General features: G+C 37.6%; 1 protein-coding gene and 1 non-coding gene across 8 annotated transcripts; both read left to right on the plus strand.

Moving 5' to 3' along the window:
• Positions 1 to 1,530: 1,530 nt before the first annotated feature.
• Positions 1,531 to 20,870, plus strand: ZBED5 (zinc finger BED-type containing 5). 7 transcript variants are annotated; one of them, XR_005217441.1, is made up of 3 exons: positions 1,531 to 2,005; positions 3,583 to 3,699; positions 17,205 to 20,870. XR_005217441.1 is itself a non-coding variant. In XM_037839970.1 (3 exons), exon 3 carries the CDS (start codon positions 4,864 to 4,866, stop codon positions 6,946 to 6,948), a length of 2,085 nt encoding a protein of 694 aa, XP_037695898.1. In that variant the 5' UTR covers positions 1,784 to 3,521; positions 3,636 to 3,699; positions 4,691 to 4,863; the 3' UTR covers positions 6,949 to 7,022. The 7 variants fall into 7 exon arrangements, 6 of the variants coding, with proteins under 6 accessions (XP_037695898.1, XP_037695897.1, XP_037695895.1 ...); XM_037839970.1 differs by lacking the exon at positions 17,205 to 20,870 and adding an exon at positions 4,691 to 7,022 and having other exon boundaries at positions 1,784 to 3,521; positions 3,636 to 3,699; XM_037839969.1 differs by lacking the exon at positions 17,205 to 20,870 and adding an exon at positions 4,723 to 7,022 and having other exon boundaries at positions 1,784 to 3,521; positions 3,636 to 3,699.
• LOC119538938 lies at positions 15,595 to 15,722 on the plus strand. The gene has a single exon (XR_005217720.1). It is a non-coding gene; the product is annotated as a small nucleolar RNA SNORA32 (small nucleolar RNA).
• Positions 20,871 to 24,433: the final 3,563 nt, after the last annotated feature.

A 24,433-nucleotide genomic window follows, 5' to 3' on the forward strand; every position in this document is an offset into this window, starting at 1 on the left:
TTCCACATTGCCTTCAAAGCTACCAAAGAAAAAGTCCAGATTTTAGGGTGTAAGTTAAGTCCTACACTTTACCTTGTTGAACATGTTTAAATAATATTCTTCCTATCAGTATAATGTTTTGGGTTTTTCCAATTCATGAAGATGTAAACCAGATGTGTGAAGATAAAATTGGGACCACACATGTAAATGTCTTTTTCTGAAATATGAAACACTACGAAAATGAGATATTATCTCAATATTCTTATGAAGCCTACACAAAGCTTCATAAGAATGTTCACTTACAAAATGAAATTATTTCCTCAAGTCCCAAAAATAATTATTTCCACCTTTGTGGTTAAAGATAAAGTTCAAATGAAACTGAATTAATAGTAATAATTTTTAAATAATAATGAGGACATATGGATGGCCTATTTTAGGGCAAAGACCTGGAGATGTTGAAAATGGAGATGTTGAAACTTAGGACCAAATGTTGGCTTCTATTATCAGTCCTAGAAAATTGTCTATGAAGTTCCGGAAACTGTGTTAAATTGAGGGTTAGGCTTCTTTCAACACCTAAGAGATTTGCTTACCTATCGAAGAAGCTTGGATCTTTGTTAATTTGCCCTTCATCATCTTCTTGAAGTCTTGCATATTTAAAAACAACAACAACAAAAAAGCTGCCCTTACTTTGGAACACAAGTTGGGAATTTTGTGTCATTAGCGCAGCTCAAGAAAACATGATCCAATTTTCACTTAGCTATTCCTATGGGGCCTCGAGCAGCAAACAATGGTACCTACTGTTTAATGCTACCCATACCTTAACAAATTCCCCTCAATAAGTATATATATTTCAAGGTGCCAGTGTGGAAAAAAAGACTCAGAGTGTCTACGAAGGATTTCACACAAAATGGAAATTCAAGCCCGCAGATTTCTGTTGTGCTTTCAAAAGCAGGTGGAGAAGGGAGCTAGGAGAACTATGGCTTTAAAATTCCAAATCCTGCAACTGGCAAAATGAGTATTCCAGAAAAGGCAACCGGGCTTTCCTTCGGTGAAGGCATCATTTGTGAGAGGGTGCTAGGACAAGTAACAAGACAAACTCATCTTTCGCGGAAATACTGCCTTCCACACATATTCCTGGACTGCGTGCGGCTCCTCGACCCCAATTGGGGGCCACCCCAGAGCAGAGGCCTGGAGGGACGGATGGGAGCAGCGCCGGGGAGAGCGTCAGGTACAGCCCCAAGCCCAGTCAGGCCGGAAAGGGACCCTGGCTTGCCTTGGTCAGGAAATGACAGGGTGAGTTTTCTTCCCGAATTCCATGTGGAAAACATGGAAAAGTGGTGGTGGTTGCGTAATCTCGTCCCGGGGTGCGAACTCGTGGAACAAAGAGGTCGTGGAAGCACAGGGAGCAGGGCCTCTGTGCGCTCCTTTGGGGCACTGCCAATCCTCACAAATCACGCCCGCCTGGGCAGGGTGCCAGTGCTTATGAAAATGCAGTTTCCTGGACTCCAGTCCAAACCGGCAGGATCACAAACTCTATCGGATACCACCCAGGAATATGCATTTGAAACAAACACCCCAGCCGATTTGGGTCCAGGCAAATTCGAAAACAATCGCCTCACGCCGAGAAAATCTCGGCCTCACAGCCCAAGATAATCCCGAGTGGCTGCAACGGCTGGAGCGTGCCTCAACCGAGCCTGGTGCTTTCCTTTGGTTCCGCCCTGCTGCTCAGCGCGGATTGGTGGCGAGAAGGAACTCTGGCGCTGATTGGGCGGCAGGGGAGTCGTTCGTGGTTACTGTAGCGTTCGGGAGCTCCGGAGTGCTAAATTTATCTTCAGACGAGCGACCGCGCCAGCAGCGAATCGGAACTGTATGGAGGTGGTACAGGCGCTATCCCTGAACTGAGAGCATCAACCTGTCCCCGAATCCTTCTTTCCTCTGTTTTGTTTTCCATTCCCCTCCTCCTCCTTATCCCCCACCCCCCAGTCTGCGACGACTGGCTTTTGACCATGTTCAGGCCTCGGTGAAGGTGAGGAGCAGAGCCGCCACCGCGGCTAAGTGGTGCGCTCTGAAATGGCCGCTGCCTTGAGCTGTTTAAAATGGCGGCCGCAGACTCTGCTGGGGTCCGCGGCGCTGCTCTGCAGCCTAGCCGCAGAGAAGACCGTTCTTCTCCATCGCCGATGGAGATGACGTAGAAGGATAGCGTTGGGTGCTGAGACATTTTCATGGGACTGTTAGATAAGGCGACCGCCCGCGGGAGAGTTCTGAGGAGAGGGTGGGCTCCGACAGGAAGCGAGACCCCAGATGTGACGGTCCGCGGACGGTGCGAACCTGGGACAAGTGTTGTAGGATACCTGGCCCGGGCTACTTATCGGGGTGGCCTTTTAAAAGGCCGTTGATGTGCTGAAAGGTGTATCCGAACCCTCTTTCTGCCTAGCCTTTAGGTCTGGACTGCACTCCTGCTCTGTGCACTTTCTAAGAGTACTGTTCAAAAGCTGGAACTGCCTTGGGATGGAGGAAAAGGATTGTGCTGTCAGTTTTACCCGAAGGAGAGTCAAAAGAGGATTGTTTTTTGGGTTTTGTTTTGTTTTGTTTAAAAAAAAAACAAAAAACACATTTTCAGGGCGTGGAATGGAAACTTAATTCTCAAGGGAGTCCAGACTTTCTCCTTGAAAGATTTGAGAGAAGCACTTCTGAAGAGGTGGGAATGAGGCCCTCCTTCCTGAAAACAAAGCTTCCTACCCTGTTGTGTCCTCTAACAGCATGGGAGAAGGATCCTAATCTTTAGGTGAACCAGAAGCTCCAGAAGTTGATCTGTAATGGAGAAGTAGGGGGTTCTGCCAAGTTGATATCCTTGACTTTCTGACAGTTGTAACCCATTGTTTTTCCTTTTTATCCCTTTCTGTCTGCACTGCCCAACTCCTGGTACCAGATGTTTTTAGTGCCTGGGGAATTAAGGGTACTCAGGAACACACAAGTAATCCCTAGGTATGTGTGTTCTGCATTAGAATATTTGGGTTCTGTTCTTGAGTCTTCAGTTACTAGTTGTGTTAGCAAGTGACTTACCTCTCTCTACATATGTTTGTTCATCTCCAAGTGCAGTTATTAATAGCCCTGGCTTAGGTTTCTTTTGAGGATTAAATGAGGTAATCAGTATGAGGCACTTAGCACAGTTACTGGCACATAGTAAACAGTGTTCACAGAATAATTGCAATGGTAAGAGGTTGGTTATTGAGGTGAAAAATGGTTATAGGAAAAAAAGGCATATTTCATCTACTAGGTCCATCTTAATTAATTACGTTTTAGATTACTTCCTGTAAGATGTGGTTTAGTTTTTGAAAGATTTTAAAAAATTTGTTTCTGTGAAGTCATTGGGTTGGAGAGAGCATCTCAAAAGGGTGAAATTGCCAGACTAATACTAGTTGCAAGTATTAGCAACTTTATTATGCTAGGCATCTTCTATTTCAGTCCAAGATCTGCATTGTGGTGAAATAATTTCCACTCCCTGGATCTAAAAGAAATTGTAATTAATGGACATCTTAGAGGTTTGTAGTTAATTCTGCTTGTTACCCCAGTGTCTGATTTTAATGCTTTTTCTCATTCTAGGCTTTTTGGTTACTCCCCATTCCACCCCATCTCTTAATTTTATTCTTTTGAAGATTCTACATTTCAAGCTGCCAAGGTGGACAGTGTGATTGCAAGAGGGAGTGCTTCTCATTTCAGGTATCTTACCTGTTAATAGGATAACTATTCTGATTTAAGGTCTAACATAAGAATGTAAAGCTTACTTTGTAGCCAGATCATAAAGTTCAAATCAAATATAGCTATATTTAGATAGGTGATAAATTTGTGTGCCTTAACTTATAAAGCTAATTGTACTCTTAAAAGGTCCATACATTTGCACTAACCTTTGCTCTTAATTATGCTTTTAAAAAAAAAAATTATATGAAGAATAAACCTATTAAGGGAGAATTTGTTTTCTTTAGGTCTAGAGCAGTCAATCAAAATATACATGATTTTGGATGAGTCTTAATTTGGATAATATAAACACTTACGTAATTTTAAGTCAAGGGAAATAGTAGCTAACCTTTGGTCTAAAGTTTATTTTCCAATGTTAGTATAAAGTATTTAGGATACAATAGAATTCCCTATCTTGCAAAACTATGAACTTTGTATGTTTTTAATATAGCTCATCAGAATTTTTGCTAGCCCTGAGGGAAGCCTTCAGACATATAATACTGTAAACAATTAATCTGTCCAGCAGCAGTAGGCATCAAAAAGCTGTAAGAGAGTCCATGGTACTATATACCATAGGACTAGTCAGCAAACTGTGGCCATGCTGCCTGTTTTTGTAAACAGAGTTTTACTGGAACACAGCCATGCCCATTCTTTTATGTATTGTTTATGGCTGCTGCCACACTACAGCTACAGAGTTGAGTAGGACATACTGTATGACCCACAAAGCTGAAAATATTTACTGTCTGGCTCTACAGAAACAGTTCGCGAACCCCTGGCATGGGATGTATTCCTCAAGGTCCCTTCCATAGAAATAGGCTTCTCAATTCTTGCCCAGTGGTTTCCAAATTGTGTTTTATAGAATATTCATATTCTAAGTTAAAAGTGTTCTAAGGAAAAGATCTATGCTAACAATAGGGATTTTTTTTATAAAGTTTATTTTAAAATATAAGTTTGATTGCTAAACTCATTTCTATAGCTTTTATTTTTATGTGATAATCTACCTTTAAGAAAAGGTGTGCCATTCCTGAGAGCACCAGGAAGTCGCATGAGAGATCAGCTGATACACGAACATACGATGTTCCATCTGCGCATTGATGCATAGGCAACATTTGCAAATTAACTGTTGTGTTTCTATATATCATCTCTTTGATGATTGCTCATCTCCTGTGTATCCTGACTTATAATTTCAACACATTTGTGATACTCAATGTTTATTCTAAATTAACCATGTTTTGTACCACAAATTCATTACCCATGGATTTATTGCTGAAAGAAGGAAGTCTTAAACAAGAAGTAGAATCTTTTTGTTATCAAATTGTGTCTGAATCAAATGATCAAAAGGTTGGAATTTTACAAAGTGAAGATGAACAGTTGCAGCCTTCAGTTTCTAAAAAATCAGAAGATGAGCTTTCTAGGGTGAAATTTATGTCAAATCCCAACAAACTAAGAACATTTAGTAAGAAACCAAAAAGAAGAAAATATGATGAAAGTTATTTGTCTTTTGGATTTACTTACTTTGGAAATAGAGATGCGCCTCATGCTCAGTGTGTGTTATGTAAGAAAATTTTATCGAATAGCTCTTTAGCCCCTAGTAAGCTTCGAAGACATTTGGAAACTAAACATGCTGCATATAAAGACAAAGACGTAAGCTTTTTCAAGCAACATCTTGATTCACCTGAAAACAGTAAACCCCCAACACCTAAAATTGTTAATACAGATAATGAAAGTGCTACAGAGGCATCATACAATGTAAGTTACCATATAGCACTGAGTGGAGAGGCTCATACTATTGGAGAATTGCTTATCAAGCCTTGTGCAAAAGATGTAGTTATGCGGATGTTTGATGAACAATATAGTAAAAAAATAGATGCAGTACAGCTATCAAACAGTACTGTTGCACGTCGAATTAAGGATTTAGCTGCTGACATTGAAGAAGAGCTTGTTTGCAGACTAAAGATTTCTGATGGGTTTTCACTGCAACTAGATGAATCAGCTGATGTTTCAGGACTTGCTGTGCTGCTTGTGTTTGTTCGTTATAGGTTTAATAAGTCTATTGAGGAGGACTTACTCTTATGTGAATCTTTGCAAAGTAATGCTACTGGTGAAGAAATATTCAACTGCATTAACAGTTTCATGCAAAAACATGAAATCAGATGGGAAAAATGTGTTGATGTTTGTAGTGATGCTTCTAGGGCAGTGGATGGAAAAATTGCCGATGCTGTCACCCTGATAAAATATGTGGCGCCTGAAAGCACCAGTAGTCACTGCCTATTATATAGACATGCACTAGCAGTTAAAATAATGCCTACATCTCTGAAAAATGTGCTAGATCAGGCAGTACAAATAATCAATTATATTAAAGCTCGACCACATCAGTCCAGACTACTAAAAATTTTATGTGAAGAAATGGGTGCTCAGCACACAGCACTTCTTCTAAATACAGAGGTGAGGTGGCTTTCCCGAGGTAAAGTTCTGGTAAGACTTTTCGAGCTTCGTCGTGAGCTCTTAGTTTTCATGGACTCTGCTTTTCGACTATCTGATTGTTTAACAAATTCATCTTGGCTACTAAGACTTGCATATCTTGCAGATGTTTTCACTAAATTAAATGAGGTTAATCTGTCAATGCAAGGAAAGAGTGTGACGGTTTTTACAGTATTTGATAAAATGTCATCATTGTTAAGAAAATTGGAATTTTGGGCCTCATCTGTAGAAGAAGAAAACTTTGATTGTTTTCCTACACTTAGTGACTTTTTGACTGAAATTAATTCTACAGTTGATAAAGACATTTGCAGTGCCATTGTGCAGCACCTAAGGGGCTTGCGCTCTACTCTGTTAAAATATTTTCCTGTAACAAATGACAATAATGCTTGGGTCAGAAATCCATTTACAGTAACTGTCAAGCCAGCCTCATTAGTAGCACGGGACTATGAGAGTCTGATTGATTTAACATCTGATTCTCAAGTGAAACAAAATTTCAGTGAACTTTCACTAAATGATTTTTGGAGTAGTCTAATTCAGGAGTATCCAAGCATTGCAAGACGTGCAGTTCGTGTACTTCTTCCTTTTGCTACAATGCACCTGTGTGAAACGGGGTTTTCATATTATGCTGCAACAAAAACAAAATACAGGAAAAGACTTGATGCAGCACCTCATATGCGGATCCGACTCAGCAACATTACACCTAATATTAAGAGGATATGTGATAAAAAGACACAAAAACATTGTTCTCATTAAAATTAGAGGTTATATTGCATGTTTCTTGATAACCAAATGTAAGGTGAAAATAAAAGATGATTTACTTCATCTGAGATATTTTGAGGTGTTTTAAATTAAATGACTCAATTTTTTAATACTTCTTAGATTTTAAGAAAGCTAAAGAATCAAAAATTTAAACATTTTGTGTTCTTGTTGGTATTGTTTCTTTACATTGTAATTTCAAAGGGCTTCATGGTCATAACTGGGAAATGCTGATCCACAGGATACAGTCCCAATTCCTAGCATAACATCTCTTCAGAATCTAATCCCTGCCTATCTTTCTAGCCATGCCTACCCTGCATCCCTCCAATCACATGGAATTTCCTACCATTCCCTAAACAAACCACAGTGTTTCATACTTTGAGGTCTCAAAAACCAATTCGATCTTGCTCCCTGACAAACTCCTATTCACTTTTCAACACTTTGACTTAATAATTATCCTCAATACTTTAATTTTCTGTTTCTTTTAATCCTATTTTGTGCTATAGTATTTATTTTTTGTCTGTCTCAACTATAAATTCCTTGGTGGTATCACAATCCACAGTGTTGTTGACCCTCTTGGAGGGTCTTACCGAGCTCTGTTGCCAAAATCTGGCATAAGACCTTACTAAACTAGTTGTTCAGTAAAGGAATAAGTGTTGGTAAAGGTAAAGTAACAAAATTGGAATAGGAACTTCCTACCATTCACTGGTTGGCATGGTGGCTTGTACTTGCATACTCTGCATGTAGACAGAATGTTCCCCTTTGTGTTTGTGTGTCAGTTGTTCTGGTTAGCTAGAATTCATTGTGGCAGTTATGCAGAAGTCAAAGGTCAACAGCTTTAATTTGAGCTAAACTAGGGGAGAAGTAAGGAAAAAAGAAAAGCATTTTTAGCGATTTTATTTCTTTTGCAGTTCCTACCTAAATTATTGTAAATTCCATATTCTTAGACTAAATTACTGAGGTTTTACTGTACTTGAAGATGATTAATACTACAGTAATTGAAACTTATCAATTTATTCTCGAAATGCTGTAAAAGACTGCTGACTTTCCTGTCCCTGAGCTCCTCTTCCCATGTCACATAATGCAACACAGGTCACCAACTTAGTGTTCTTAAATATTTTAATTGTGTTACTCCTATAATTGAGAACTACTGTAGATAGTTATTACTTAATCTCACTTATTCAAACCTAATCTCACTTATTCAAACCTATCTGCTATTTGGGGGAGTAAGGGCACCTCTCATTAAGGCAGAGTGACTAGGTTTAGGTGCCTTCTCCACTACTATTTAGGCTTGGGCAATTTGAACTTTCCTGAGCCTCAGTTATCTGTGAAATTACAATTACACCTTTGAAGGATTATTTTGAAGATTAAATGAAAATGTCTATAAAATAGCTGCAGGTGATCAAGAATAATTATGCAACACATATTACTGACCTCCTGTACCTAGCCATGTCAGAGTTAAACTTGATTCCTCACTCCACACTTCTGAGTTTTTATTTTTTATGGAATCTCATGAGTCCTCCACTCCATAGGATATGTCCTAATCTGAACTAGCAGGATTAAGTAATTATAGCACAGTTTTTCCCCTTTGTCGCCTTATTAAGCACTATTTGTTCCTTGTCAGGCACCTTACTAGAGCTTTGTATATTGTCAGTGATATTCGCAACAATCCTATAAGATTTGGTAATTGTTAGACTTGCCCAAGGTCACACAGTAAATAGGAGAATTTAGCTTAAAGTAAGTCTGGAAAAGGTACTTTCCAAACAGTGATTTGGAAGTATAACCTAAGACTTCCTACTAAAATCTGGACATTTCTTTGAAATCATTTTCATAAGAAAATGCATTTTCTTATAAATTCATCCAAAGTTTGCAGTCTACCTCAACTTACGACTGCTTATTGTAATACAAAAATTAGAATAGTTGCTATCAGTTAAAATTTTCCAGAAAGATATATGATAATTTCTCATACATGTAACACTTAGTCTAAATTAATGAGGTTTTTGTATTGTCCATTAATCCCAGAAATAAAATGTGCCCTAGTTTGAAAAGCACATGCAATGCCACAGTGTCTCTCTGACTTATAGTCCAAGTCTGAAAACTAGACTCATGTAATTCATTAGCCTGGATCATCTACCCAGGATGTCAGCCACTTGAGATATGAGAATTCTCTTGCTTTCCAGTCCTTTTCCCCCACCTTCTAAGACTAGATTCCTGCATTTAAACCCAAGCCTATTGATTGAGAACCTGTTACCTGCTGCTAGAACCTCTTGCTGACCCTACTGAACTTTTTCTTGTTTCTTGATGCCAGCTGCTCACCTGTTGTATAATATATCAGGACTAACCTATGGATATCATGTATGGCTAGTGGGAATGGACATTTAGCACCTGAAGGTGGGTATTGTACCTCCTTGATGATGGGCAAGTCTAATTCCAGACAGCAACTTCCAAATTATCCTAATCTGTAGTTACTGGAACAGTTACTATATCCCAAATGAGATTCTTTTCCTTTATGCTTAAACTTTACCCTTGAGAATAGCCTACCATGTTCCATAAATAAAATTTAAGCAAACAGTCTTGAGCATTGCCAGCCTTTCTGGCATGCTTTCAAAGCCCTTTGGTTCCTCTTCAGCCACTACATCCCTGAGGCTCCTTCTGGAGCTAGAGGGAAACTTCTGAGGAACCTTTTAACACAAAAAATGAAAACAATTTCAAAAAGAAACAGTGGTGTCCCACTTATGAATGGAAAAAATACTTGGGGACTAAGTGATATTCTTGTGACACCCTCAAATGTTAGCTACCCTTCCTACCTTTGCATGAAACAGGAAAATTCCCCTAATTTGCCCAACCCAAAATAGCTTTCCTACTTTTTAGTTCCTAAACTTAAGTAATTATAATTGCATTGATTTCTTAATGAGGATATTTCATGTCATTTTTGCTCTACCACTCACATACATAAACACATAAATAGTAATCTCTTTGTAGCTAGGACTTGTTCTTTTAGTTCATTCATAGAACTTAGCAGAATTATAATCTTGAAAAGTACTCAGTGAATTGAATTCCCTAGCTTAAAAAATGAGATAATGAAATATAATTCGTACTAAAATAGCTTGAAAATTAGAAATCCTTACCCTCTCTAAAATAAAGCAGTAACTAGTCTGCCTTTCAAAGACTTCAAAAAACAGCATTTCTTAAAAAAGCAAGTTTACTCCCCAAAATATAATTCACCTACAATTCTTAAAAGAACCCATCAGTTACATAACTCTAGGTGCCTCTGAAATTTATGCCTTTTATTTACTTTTATTTTTTTAAGTTGGTGTAGCTGCACTGTTAATTAGTACAGTGGAAAGGTTTCTGAAGTGTGAGTTGAGAGACCTGTGTTCAGCAACTAATTAACTTAGATAATAAGTTCATCCCCCTCTCTAGGCTTTAGTTTCTTCATCTATTAAATGGGGTTGAACTAGAATGAGTTTTAAAGTCCTTACCAGATAAGATCAAATTTTAAACCTTTAAATAAAGATTAGGATAATGATAGGATGTGCTCAGTTATTTCAAATATGTGGGGTTTTTTTCTAAGCCAAGATTTTTTCAGTGAGTCTTAGCATAATACTTTCTACCAACCAAATGATAGTTTATAAAGTGCTCCATCATGAATACTTACTAAATGGAAAAAAAAAGTATTTTTTGGAAGGGAAGTATACTTTGAAATTTAGAAAACATTGGATGAGAAGTTTAAAGTATGTTTGATTATGACTATGTTGAAATCCAGTGTAAAGTGTCATGCAGGCTGCAGTGAAAATTGTTGACTACCTCCCAGCATCTATGTTGTCCCAAATCATTTCCTCATTTTCTTTCAGGTGACCATTCCTCTGCATAACCCATGTACTAAAGCAGCAGCTTACCCCAATACAGTTTTGAGAGTGAACCTGTTTTGTCTAAGACAGTACCTTTCAAACTTTTTTTGTTCCCAAACCACAATAAGTAACAGATTTTACATTTTCATCCAGATGTGAATATACGTGTAAATACCATTTTCACAAAGAAATACTAACCTTTTGTATGTAAGATTTATCTCCTATTTAATTTTTTTAATGATAGTTAAGACCCATGTATTAATTTCATAACCCATTGTTGGCTCATGACCCACTGTTTGAAAACCACTGGTGAGTGTAATGTCATTCATTGACCTCACAAAATTTGTTCAGCAACCTGGATCTGAGTCAATTGAGGCATGGTATTAATCTGGCCATAGAAGTTGGTCCAGGAATAGCATGTGAACCAGATCGTTCAGGTCAGTGAAAACCAAGGGCAGTATTATGGGAGCATTGAGAAAAGAGGCTTCCTTAACTCTTAAGGAAGAGGTAAGTGTTATCTTGTGTAAATGTGAGACCTGCGATTGCTGCAGCTCTAGCTGTCAGCCTGGGGATAAAGCAAATGTAATGGTGGGCAGACCCAAAATATTAGTGATCCCTGACTGAACCACACTTGATCACTACCCTACTTTTAATATTTTTGCTTCCTAGGCCAATAAATGCCCTTTATTGCTTAAGTCAGTTTATGTGGCATTTTCTGTTACCATACGCAGGATCACCTTTACCAATACAGAGGCCCAAAGAAGAAGCAATATTAAACTTTAGAATTTATTGGTAAACTTAGCCACAGTGATGAGATCAGTGCCATTCCAAACTAAAATAGTCTTATCTTTTGTTTATTTAGCCATCTAAGATGATGTTACTATTCAGAAACTCACTGGTAGTAGTTTATAGATCAGAAATTAATCTATCATGTATACGGACATATTGGATATCATCAAATGCCATTTTATTTCTCTCAGTGGGATAACTTGATAACATGTATTTTATTTATTAATAGCTTAGGCTGAGTTAGTCATAAGTTAGGTATGTGATTCAAATTTAAAATTAACCTTGAAAAAAACTTCATTTTTCCTTTAACTTGAAGACCTTGACAAAAATAATGGGATTTTTTTAAAATGGCTTTTAAGTTATATGCTTTGCAGGGGAAATTATCAGACAGAAATAATTTGAGTGTTTCTTCTGCCAAAGTTTTAAACAAGTTCTTTGAAGGATTTTTTTAAACTTCTTGTCATAGGATTATGTATTGACATAATAAAATCTGTCACAACACTGTTAGCATGGCTTAACAAATATCTGAACAAATTTATACCTTCTTTCCCCAAACAAGCTGGGTCTTCACATTTAAAGTGGTGATCTAAATATCTACATTTGTCTCTGCCTTCCTAAAATCCCATAGACATGTTAAAAGAAATATAAATCAGACAAATCCCATAGCAACACAGCAAAAAGAGTAAAGATGTCTCTGCTCTCAATACATTTTAGTGGGAGAAATAGAAATAAACTAATAAGTGATACATAGTTGTAGGCAGTTTTCCGTGCTATGAAGAAAATAAAACAGGATAATGTCAGGAAGAGTAATGGAGGATGTTAACTGAGTTACAGTGATCTGAGATAGCCTCCAACAAAGTGACATTTGAGTTCAGAGCTGAATGATAAGAAGGAGCCAGTCACGTGAAGATTGACGGAAGAATATTACAGCTGGAAGGAAAGCAAATACAACTTAGTGCAGGAAAGAGATCGGTGTGTTTGAGGAATAGAAGACTAATGTGGCTAGAATAAATACCATGAGCATAGACGAAGTTATCAAAGAGGAAGGAAGGGGCCAGGTCGCTTAGGATCTTATAGACCAATTTAAGACTTTATTCCAAGTACAGTAGGAAGCTGTTCTCAAATGGAATAAAGGGGTGGGGATTAGGTTACCACCTCCAGTGTAAATGTGTGAGGTCATTGAGGGAGGAGCTACTGTAACATATTTTAGGCCCATTATTAAAGATAATATTCACCCACATAAGACCCTTCCCTTTTGAAAGTTACAAAGTTTCGATAATATTGGAACCTTCAAAGACTTCTGAGGAGACTCAGAACTTAGGGAACCCCACTTTGGAAAATGTATGTTTTAATTGAAAGGTTCCTCGTCTTAAGAGCAGCGACCACACTTTGGACGTCTTTTCATCCCATATAGTACCATGTTAGTCTCCTTGTACCACTGTTAAGTTTGACACCTATCCAAATTTGGGAGTATGCAAAAGAGAAGCTGCATAGTATGGAACAAGACAATCATTTCAGAGACTATCATATAAGGCTCACATAAGGCATTTGATGGTGGTTACCTTTTATTTTTTATTATTTGTTTACTTATTTATTTATTTATTGGTGGCTACCTTTTGTAATGTAGAAATGCAGTGCATTAATCTCAAAGGCCCATGCTTTGGCTTTCAGTATTTTTGAGTGAAAGGATGAATGTTGAGTCTCCAAGCCTCATCTAGTAGTTCTTCAAGTTGGCTGCCATCACCATGTCCCTTTTGCTGCCATAACTCCTCCCCACCCTTTCCCTCTTCTTTGGGAAAAGGATTCCTAGAATTCTTGGTGGGTGGAACAAAGGGGACTCACTCTTATGAATTTCACTTTTGGAATTATTTTTTTACTTTATTTTTTAACTCCCTCTACCAGATGATTTCAAGACTGCATATAAAGAAGTAGCTCTACTTCCCTACCCAAAATATTTCAATGAACCCTGGTCTGAATGGTATAGCACTGGGTTGGCTTGGTAATGGCAAGAGAATAAAATTACTCCATGTTTTTTCTCTATGCTACTAAAACATTTTTAAAACTCACTTAGCATGTCCATTTCCAGATCACTTTAAAGGCATTAGGCAATTAATTCTACAGTAGGTCATACAACTATGTTACAGCCATGGAAGAATTAATTGCCTAACGCTTTAGTTTTTTTAAAGAAAAGCCTTTAAAATGCAAAATTAATTTTTACTAGTCAGGATAGATAAATGAATTTTTACTAGTCAGAATAGATAAATGAAGTCAAAAGTCATAGTATATTGTCTAAGCCTCAATTTTTTTTGAGTCCTTAAAAGACTTTTTTCCAGATTTATTCACAATTTTCTTCTCAACCAAGTGGTGAAGATGACTCTACAATACATCCACTTTAACAGCAATTAGATTTTCAAGTACTCATTCCAGCTTTTAAATATATGTGTGATCTATCAAAGCACCATAATCAGATCAGATAGCTGTCATCAGGAACTAAGCCAACATCCCTTTTCAGAAAGGCTCTGGAAAAAGATTTTTCTGACAAACTGTACTTATTCTTAGAAAACAAGCTACTCTCAAGGCTTCAGTATCCAGTCAAATAGGGGACTGGTGGTTTGATGGGCTGAGCCCTCTATCACAGGACTTGCCCTTGGGAAGACTGTTGCTGCAAAGGAGCAGCTAGGCATCCCTATAATTGTGCCTAAGAGCTTCCTCCCGAATGCCTCTTTGTTGCTCAGATGTGGCCCTCTCTCTCTAGCTAAGCCAACTTGGCAGGTGAAACCACTGCCCTCCCCCCTAAGTGGGATCTGACACTCAGGGGAGTGAATCTCCCTGGCAATGTAGAATATGACTCCTGGGGAGGAATCTAGACCTGGCATCGTGGGATGGAGAACATCTTGACCAAAAGGGGGATGTGAAAGGAAATGAAATAAGCTTCAGTGGCAGAGAGATTCCAAAACGAGCCGAGAGATCACTCTGGTGGGCACTCTTACGCACACTTTAGACAACCTTTTTTAGGTTCTAAAGAATTGGGGTAGCTGGTGGTGGATACCTGAAACTATTAAACTACAACCCAGAACCCATGAATCTCGAAGACAGTTGTATAAAAATGTAGCTTATGAGGGGTGACAGTGGGATTGGGAATGCCATAAGGACCAAACTCCACTTTGTCTAGTTTATGGATCGATGTGTAGAAAAGTAGGGGAAGCAAACAAACAGACAAAGGTACCTAGTGTTCTTTTTTACTTCAATTGCTCTTTTTCACTCTAATTATTATTCTTGTTATTTTTGTGTGTGTGCTAATGAAGGTGTCAGGGATTGATTTAGGTGATGAATGTACAACTATGTAATGGTACTGTAAACAATCGAAAGTACAATTTGTTTTGTATGACTGCGTGGTATGTGAATATATCTCAATAAAATGATGATTAAAAAAAAAAAAAAAAAAAAAGGAGCTGAGAGGTCACTCTGGTGGGCACTCTTATGCACAATATAGACAACCGTTTTTAGGTTCTAATGAATTGGAATAGCTAGCAGTAAAGACCTGAAACTATCAAACTACAACCCAGAACCCATGAATCTTGAAGATGATTATATAAAAATACAGCTTATGAGGGGTAACAATGTGATTGGGAAAGCCATATGGACCACGCTCCCCTTTGTCTAGTTTATGGATGGATAAGCAGAAAAATGGGGAAAGAAAAAAAAAAGTATCCGGTCAGATGCAGTATAGAGCTCTAGTCTACTGTAGGCTTGAAGTTCTGAGTCTTACTAATATTTTCACAATAAATTGACTACAAGTTAGGAAGTTCTCATTGTTTTTGCAAGCATTAAATAAGTCCAACACTCCTTAATTGTGCAATATCACTAAACTTCACCTTTTCAATTTTTGCCTAATTTTGTACTCAAAGGCAGACTTTCATCAACTTAACTATCATGAGTGATGAACAGAGCTTCTGAAACAAAGGTCTGAAGTTCAAGACAAAATTTGTCTACCAAAATCGAATGGTCATTACCAAAGCTTTTAGAATGCAGTTTCTGATTTGCTGTGGAGTTGGCCATAAAAAAAGAAAAGACATCCCACTAGGTTTTCTATTTGCTACCTTGGTAGCATTCGGCCTATTGGGAACATTCTATCAATCAATCAATCAATGAAGAATTGTGTGGTGGGTGTATGGAGCGTTTATTTGGTATTGAGCCAGTCAAATACTGCCAGATAGGAAAGATTTAATTAATTTAATGAAAAATTTAAATTTTATTTCCAGTTTCTATAGAGTATGAGAGAGAATGCAAGCACCTCTATATTCCCAGGACCTCGGATAATACCTGACACCTAATAAGTGTTCATTAAATAATTGTTGAATATCAAATGGTTATGGTGAGAAAAGGACTAGGTCACTTAAGTTTCCTGTCTGTAGAAGTTTTATTCCCTGTCTTTATTCACAGCCCTGCACCGAGGGTCAAATAAGGTCATTTATGTAAAAATCACTGTAAAAATGCTATAGCATTATTTTAAAGTATTATTTTAATACTGGTAAGTTATAACAAAACATTGCCTGGTAAAGATCCTTAGTGGATTTGAGTTAATACTAGTTAGCATCTTTATTTTTTTAATTCAATTTTACTGATATATATCCATATACCATGCAGTCATCCAAAGTGTACAGTCTATTATTCACACTGCCATCATGCAGTTATGCATTCATCACAATTTTTGAACATAATGAAAACTTACTCCAAAAAAATTAAAGTAAAAAAGAGCATCCAAAACATCCCATCCCCCCATTATTCATTTAATTTTTGTTCCCATTTTTCTACTCATCTATCCATACACTGGATAAAGGGAGTGTGAGCCTCAAGGTATTCAGTCACACAGTCACACTGTGTAAGCAATATAGTTATACAATCGTCTTCAAGAATCAAGGCTACTGAGTTGCAGTTCAACAGTTTCAGGTATTTCCTTCTAGCTGTTCCAATACACTAAAAACTACAAAGGGATTTCTATATAATGCCTAAGAATAACCTCCAGAATGAACTCTTGACTCCATTTGAAATCTCTTAGCCACTGAAACTTTATTTTGTTTCATTTCTCTTTCCCGTTTTGGTTAAGAAGGCTTTCTCAATCCCATGATGCCAGGATCAGGCTCATCCCCAGGAGTCATGTCCCACCATGTTGCCAGGGAGATTTACAACCCTGGGAGTCATGTCCTACCTAGGGGGAACGGTAGTGAGTTTACCTGCAGAGTTGGCTTAGAGAGACAGGCCACTTCTGAACAATGAAAGAGATTCTCTGGGGGTGACTGTTAGGCCCAATTATAAGTAGGCTTAGCCTCTCCTTTCCTGTAATGAGCTACATAAGAGCAAGCCCCAGGATTGAGGGCTCAACCTTCTTAATTGGTAGTCCTCAAAGTTAGCATCTTTTTTGATCATCTGTTGGATGCCAGGTGCTTTATATACATTATTTCATTTAATTATAACAATCCTGTGAGGTAGGTTATCAACCATATTTTAGAGATGAGAAATTAAGGCTCCAGGTTAGCTATTCGTTGTGTAACAAATTACCCCCAAATTTAGTGGCTTAAAACAATAGCACTTATTACCTCTACGTTTCTGTAGGTCTGGAATCTCGGTATGGCCTTAGCTGGGTCCTCTGCTTCAAAGTCTTCTGAAGGCTGCAGTCAAGTATTGGCCAGGCCTGCAGTTATTTCAAGACTCAACTGGGGAAGGATCCACTTCCAAGCTCTCTCCTATTGGCAGGATTCAGTTTCTTACAGGCTGTTGGACTGAATTTAAGGCCGCCCTCGGTTACTTGACACGTGGACCTCTCAGAACAGTTCACAAAGTTTCAGCTGGCTTCATCAAAGGGAGCAAGTATGAGAGCAGTAAGACAGAAGTCAGTCTCTCGTAATCTAATTTTAGAAGTGACATCCTATCACTTTTGTTGTATTCTGTTCATTAGAAGCAAGTCTCTTGGTCCAGCCCACATCCAAGGGGAGGAGATTATACAGGGCACGAGTACCAGGAGGGTAGGTATCATAGGGAGCCATTTTTGAAGGCTGCCTACCACAGGCTAAGATTGGTTAAGTTGCTTCTCTTGTTTCACAAAGCTAGTAAGTAGCAAATCTGAGATTCCACCTCACATGGGCCTGACTACAAAGCCCACAGTGTTTCTATTGCTCTTCTCCCAGTGAATACATAGGGATAATTTATGGTTAGTATAAACTTGTCTAGAAGTGAATTGTTAGAAAGCGTGAAAAGTCTGTTTGCTCTCTAGGATGGATTAAGCCATCTTCATCCTATCTTGTTCATCCTAATCATTTTCTTAATAGATAAAGCAAAGTAAACATTTTTCATTCTTGATCTGTGATAAAATAAATTCCAAATTTTAGTGATAACAGAATATTCATTTTTTTAAAAGTGCACAAATGGGAGTTAAACTGCCTAAGGAAAATAATCTCTGGTGAATACACTAGTGTTACTAACAAACCTTTGGAGAGCATACCTTTAATTTGTTTATAAACATTTCACTTTCTTTGTATAAGACCCTGCCTAGGGGATGGCATTAAGAGATTTATAGAGCCTGTTCCATGTCCTTGAGGAGATCACAGTGGGGAAGGACAGAGATATTTGTAAATAATATAATAAAGGTATAAACAAGGTGCTATGTAAACTCAGAGAATAAAGTGGAGAATGCTATAGGTAAAATATAAGTCAAAGCAGGACTTACAGAGGAAAAGATACTTTATTTAAGTCTTGAAGCATGAAGCTGAATTTACTGAGTGACCAAGGCACAGAGTTGTTAAAAAAAAAAAAAAATGGCATATATGAGGAATTATAATAGCCCAATAGCCCTAGATTATTGGAGATTATTGGAGCCCAAGAATAATAGCAGATTTGGAATTGTGAGGACTCCCTGAAAGTCAGAAAGCAGATGGGATCAGATTGGAAAAGCAAAAGTCAGACTTCAAGATCAGAGGAAATGATACAGGGAGTTGGGGTGGAGGAGAAACTGCAGTGTCCAAGAGCAACCATAAAGGATAACTGTTCCAGGAATGGAATTTGAAACTTCTGTTTAGGTTGGCTTCTGCCTTCATTCATTCTCTTCTTCAAATCCAAGGGTACCTAGGCTTTGCCCATAGGCTGGTACCTTTAGGCTTGTGCACTGACTCTGGGGTCTTGGGGCATATAACCTAGGTAGTGCCCCAGGAAAGGAAGTCCTACTTTATACCCAGAATATTAGCCACTGGTATAACCAAGATTCTATTTTGACCCTGCCTCACAATCTCCAGAGCAAACTGTGATAAAGAGAAACAGCTTCATGCATAGAGAACAGGGAATACCAAGATGAAAACAAAATCAAGAACCACCAGACACCCAAGGAAGACCAATACTATGAAAGGGTAACACCAATCAGCAACAAAACTCAAGCAAATAGCATTAATAGAGCAAACAGAGGGAGTATCTTTAAAATAATTATTAATATTTATTCAGTGCATACTAATGTCAGGCATTGTTCTAAGCACCTTACATGTATTTTCAAATTTAATCCTTATACAGTATATCACCAAAGGAATATGAAAGAATAGTGAATCTATGAAATAAGAACTAACTTTTATGAAAAGAACCAGTTAAAATTTTAAAAAGCTTTCAAAGATAGACTGAACAACAAATGGACTTTGATGAAAATTAAATCAGTAAAGCTGAAAGAATATGCTGAACAATTATTACATATTGCTACTCAAAAAAAGCAAAGATATTGAAGGAAGGAGTTTTAAGAGACATGTAAACTATATCTAGAGATTTCCAATATCCATCTCATAACTCCAAAGACTGAGACGAGAGAATTTGAGAGAGAAAATAATTGAAATAATGATAGAAGAAAAATTCCCAGAACTGGTGTGACTAATATAATTTGTAAGATATTTTTCGTGTAATTTATGTCAAAAAAATAAGAATGATGAAACATTATATAGGTGCATCTTATTTTGTATTGCCAGGTTGCATCTAAGATTTCATCACTTTATAATATGTATTTCTAAGTTATATATTCTGTATATTTTAGTGATAATTATGCTGGGTTTTTTTAGTTTTTAATTTTGAAATAAATGTAGACTTACAGAGAAGTTGCAAAAATAGTACAAATACCCTTCACCAAGCTTCCCCTAATGTAACATCTATAACTATAGCATAATTATCAAAATTAAAACATTAGTGCAATACCATTAACTAAATTACAGACTATTCTGATTTTACCAGTTTTTCCACTGATATCCTTTTTCTGTTCAGGTTCTGATCCAGGACCAGCTACACTATTTTTGATGTGTTAAAATGAGACTCAGAACAATTCCATCAATATCCTGTTTATTATTTTCACCTCTCTTTGATATTTCATATTATATAAGGAAGCCCTACTGAACTTATTTTTTAAACATTCCTGAAAATCATCAAGTATTAGTGTCATGGTAATATGTGGATTAGATGTAAGAAAAAATTCAACAAAAATAGAAACTAAAAAGTAGAATCACTGTTTAGAAAGCTTAGAAAGCACAGATCCTTCTTGACCTAAAGAACTTTTTTACCCAATATAATTTTCTCAGTCTTTCCTAGTCCTATTTTTATTACTCCCATTGCTTCTAAGGTGGACAGGCCCAGGTACACTGCTATTTTTTGTTTGTTTTTCTTTTGTTTTGTTTACCTTGTATCATGTTTACTCAGAGAATGTTCTGGGGCTTATCCAAAGTGCTCCCAATCTGAAAAATTAAGGAAAGGGCCTTTTTAATCCTTAATATATGTATTTCATATATTATTATATTATTTTTTCAATAACCGTTTGACAAAAAAAAAAAAAAAATGGAATCAACCAAAATGTCCATCAATAAAAGAACAGTTCAGTTAATTATGGTATGATAATGAGAGGTGTCAGTCTCAATCCTGGGTTCCCCCATGGATGTACCTATGGAAGAAACATTATATGTTGGCTGCTGGTTTCTAAACACATAATGCTATAGAACAGGAGTCAGAAAATTTTTCTATAAAGGGCTAGAAAGTAAATATCTCTGACATCAAGGGCTGCATATGGTATCTGTCATATATTCTTCTTTGTTTTTGTTTAGAAACCCTAAAGAAGGTGAAAACCATTCTTAAATGCTGTTCCAAACAGGCTCTAGCAGTTGGTAGTCAATGAGAAAAAAAAAACCTTGTATTATTCTTGTCTACTCAGGACAATTTCTACCTAATTGTCTCTCTTAGATTGTTACACCAAATAAAAAATTTTTAACTCCATTCAAGTCACTTCATTTTCTAGTCTTTGTCATAGAAGGATTGGTTTGAGAGGGATCGTTCTTTAAAAAACCATGTTTGTTTTTAATTTTCAGTATTTATATTGTTCCTCTGATCAAAAGGAAAAGGACCTTTAAGAGTAGGATTTGAGGGGTGCAATTTGGGGAAGCTTTAAAACTCCTCCAATTCAAGCATAGTGCCTCTACATCAACTTGAGTCTTGGCCTCCTAAATCCGTCTGTTTTCCTCTCCCCCCTTCCTGAATGTGTATGTTTTTTTACCTTGGCTTTTTTTTTCCTTTAATGCAATTTTATTGAGATAAATTCATACATCCTATAAACCATTTACCTTAGTTTTTTTAATATGTAATTTAATTCAGTTTTATTGAGATGTATTCACATGCCATACAATCATCCATGGTGTACAGTTGTTCATAGTACCATCATTTAGTTATGCATTCATCATCCCAATCTGTTTTTGAACATTTTCCATACACCAGAAAGAATAAGAATAAAAAATAAAAGTAAAAAAGAACACCCAAACCATACCCCCCCATCCCACCCTATTTTTCATTTAGTTTTTGTCCCCATTTTTCTACTCATCCATCCATACACTGGATAAAGGGAGTGCAATCCACAAGGTTTTCACAATCACACTTTCACCCCTTGTAATCTACATTGTTATACAATCGTCTTCAAGAGTCAAGGCTACTGGGTTGGAGTTTGGTAGTTTCAGGTATTTACTTCTAGCTATTCGAATACATTAAATCCTAAAAAGGGTTATCTATATAGTGTGTAAGAATGTCCACCAGAGTAACCTCTCTACTCCATTTGAAATCTCTCAGCCACTGAAGCTTTATTTTGTTTCATTTTGCATCCCCCTTTTGGTCAAGAAGATGTTCTCAATCCCATGATGCCGGGTCCAGATTCATCCCCAGGAGTCATATCCTGTGTTGCCAGGAAGATGTACACCCCTGGGAGTCAGATCCCACATAGCGGGGAGGGTAGTGAGTTCACCTGCCAAGTTGGGTTAGCTAGAGAGAGGGAGCCACATCTGAGCAACAAAGAGGTACTCGGGGAGATTCTTAAGCACAATTATAAGTAGGTTTGGCCTCTTCTTTGCAATAACGAGCTTCATTAAGGGCACGCCCCAAGATAGAGAGCTCGGGATTCTAAACCATCAGTCCTCAATGTTTGTGAGAACATCAGCAATTACCTTAGCTTTTTGATACCTCTCTCACTCCCTCCCTCTACCCCTCCCCCTCCCTCTCCCTCTCCCTCTCTCTCATTTTGCAAGACACTTCCTCCCTCCTCTTCCTCCCTCCTCTTGGTTCTCGAATCAAGCAGGTATCCAGCTCTGGTTTAAGTTAGCATGGAATTACCCTTAGGTTCTTTCCTGATTGAGTTGAGGCAAATAAGGTAGTGGTATAGCATTTAGGTACTAAAAACTATACTACCTATACTCAAATCCCAGTTCTGCCACTTGTTTTTCTGTGACCCAGCTTCCTTTTCTGTAAAAGAGACAACAGAATCAACCACCGCCTTGGTTTGTCGTTCACATGTAAAGCACTTAGAACTTAGCCTGGAACACAGGAAATACTTAGTAATTGTTAATTATTATGACTTGATCCAGGACCTCAATGGGATAGAGACCCATGTTATTTCTATCACATTAAAAGCTAAGCCAGTTTTTACTGAATGACCACAACATGCCAGACACTGTGCTAGGAAGAACATAGAGATGAAGCAGAAACCAATGCCGCCCTCATTGAGGTGTATTTGGTATGTACATAGTTACAATGGCAAAGGGCTGTTTACCCAGGCAGCCTTTTGCTGTTATCTCTGTTGACTTGAATGCAAGAAAGAATGATTGTGCTTTAACTCCTAATATTATCTTGTATTGTATTATTCTATTTTCTTTAAGACGTCAAAAGCACATTTTATAATCATAGATCATGATCCCTTACAGTTTTCAAATTCACTAGGGATTTTCAAAATTTTATCTTTTCCTGTAATTAAAAATAAACAGTACTTTTGTCTCGTTCCCAAATCCTCAGCTGTCCAAGTTCTCAGGAATCATAACTTTGGAGCTTGAAATGACTCTGCTCCCCTACCCCCCACCCCCATACACTTCCCCCATCCACACACACACTTTGATTTGGGGGTTTGACAGTATATATGTGTTTGCCTTTTGGCTATAGTGAGGTGTGGAAATGTGAGCTGTAATCAGAAAGGCGTCAGTGAATTTACCATTAAAGAGGTTAGTCACTTTATAGGTTTGGCTGGCAAAGCTTATTTAAATCCCTTGCTCACCAGTTGTTTCCCAGATCCATCTGGGTTTCATCTCTGGCTTCCCATCTTAGTGACAGAATATAGAAAGGAGACAAACTTGAAAGGGTCTCTCCAGAAGAGATTAAGAACCCTTTCTAAGGCAAAATGTGAAGTTCTAGTATAAATGATGCTTGAGGGAGAAGGATTTTTTAAAAAGGACACAGTAAAGTAAAGGATAATCCTTTGTTCTGGTTTACATTCTCCACCCAAAACTGAGACTTTTTATTGGTTTGTATACTTTGGCAGACACTTTCTCTTTTAAGGAGGGGTGGGGGAGAGGTGGGGAGGAATCATGCACAGGCCCTGAGCTCAGCTGTAGAGATGTGAAAATGGAGATGTGCAGTGCTGTGAGACACAAAATAAATTCTCTGAGACAGTTTTGGGTGACTGTGGATCAGCAGTGGATCACTGTGGTATCACTGTTTTCTGTTTTGAGTCCTTTGGTGGCTCACAAAAGGTGGCTCCAACCCTCCTATCTAATCAGCCACAGTAAAATGTAATTGTCAGCCAGAGAACAGAGTATTTATAGTCAAGGAAAGGTAGGCATTTGGTGCAATAACCACCAAAATTCATTTTATGTATAGCTCTGTCCCCATGCTATCTTCAAATTTCTTTCCCTTTTAGAATTGCCTCACTCTTTTCTTTATAAAGCAAATCATTATCCAACCAGTGATATGTTATTTTCAGTAAGTGATTAATATTTCAAAAGTCTTAAGACCACAAAAATCATCCTACTAAATCTATTGGTAGGGTGACAACACTTTGGACAATTTTTATGTGAGCCAGAGTAATCACATTCAATGTCTTTTCAACTTAATAGGGAAAAAATGAACACTTTTCTGTATTTCAATTTCAATGCCAAAATTTAAGATTCAAAGAAACACGGCTGGTTAAGCTATGAAAACTTCCCGGCATTACAACACTTTCCCTTTTTCTCATTTTCTCACATTATCTTTCCAATTTGCACAAATATTTTCAGTCTTAAATTAGGAGCCATGGTAAGTACTAGAATACCCAGGTCCAGATATGCTGGGATTCTCAACAATACTTATAAATCTTTGAAATTCTCACCCCATCATTAAAGTGGTCCTTTAGGGTTAATACTATAATCTGTAGCAAAATTATTAGAAATATACGATATCTAAACATATAGCAGATACAACTCCATTTCACTGCCTGAATCTGGAGGAGAATTGGGACTCCTGAATTCCCAGCCCAGGACATATGAAGTAAACAA

Source organism: Choloepus didactylus, chromosome 6 (genome assembly GCF_015220235.1).
Source record: "Choloepus didactylus isolate mChoDid1 chromosome 6, mChoDid1.pri, whole genome shotgun sequence".
NCBI classification, from domain to species: Eukaryota; Metazoa; Chordata; class Mammalia; order Pilosa; family Megalonychidae; genus Choloepus; species Choloepus didactylus.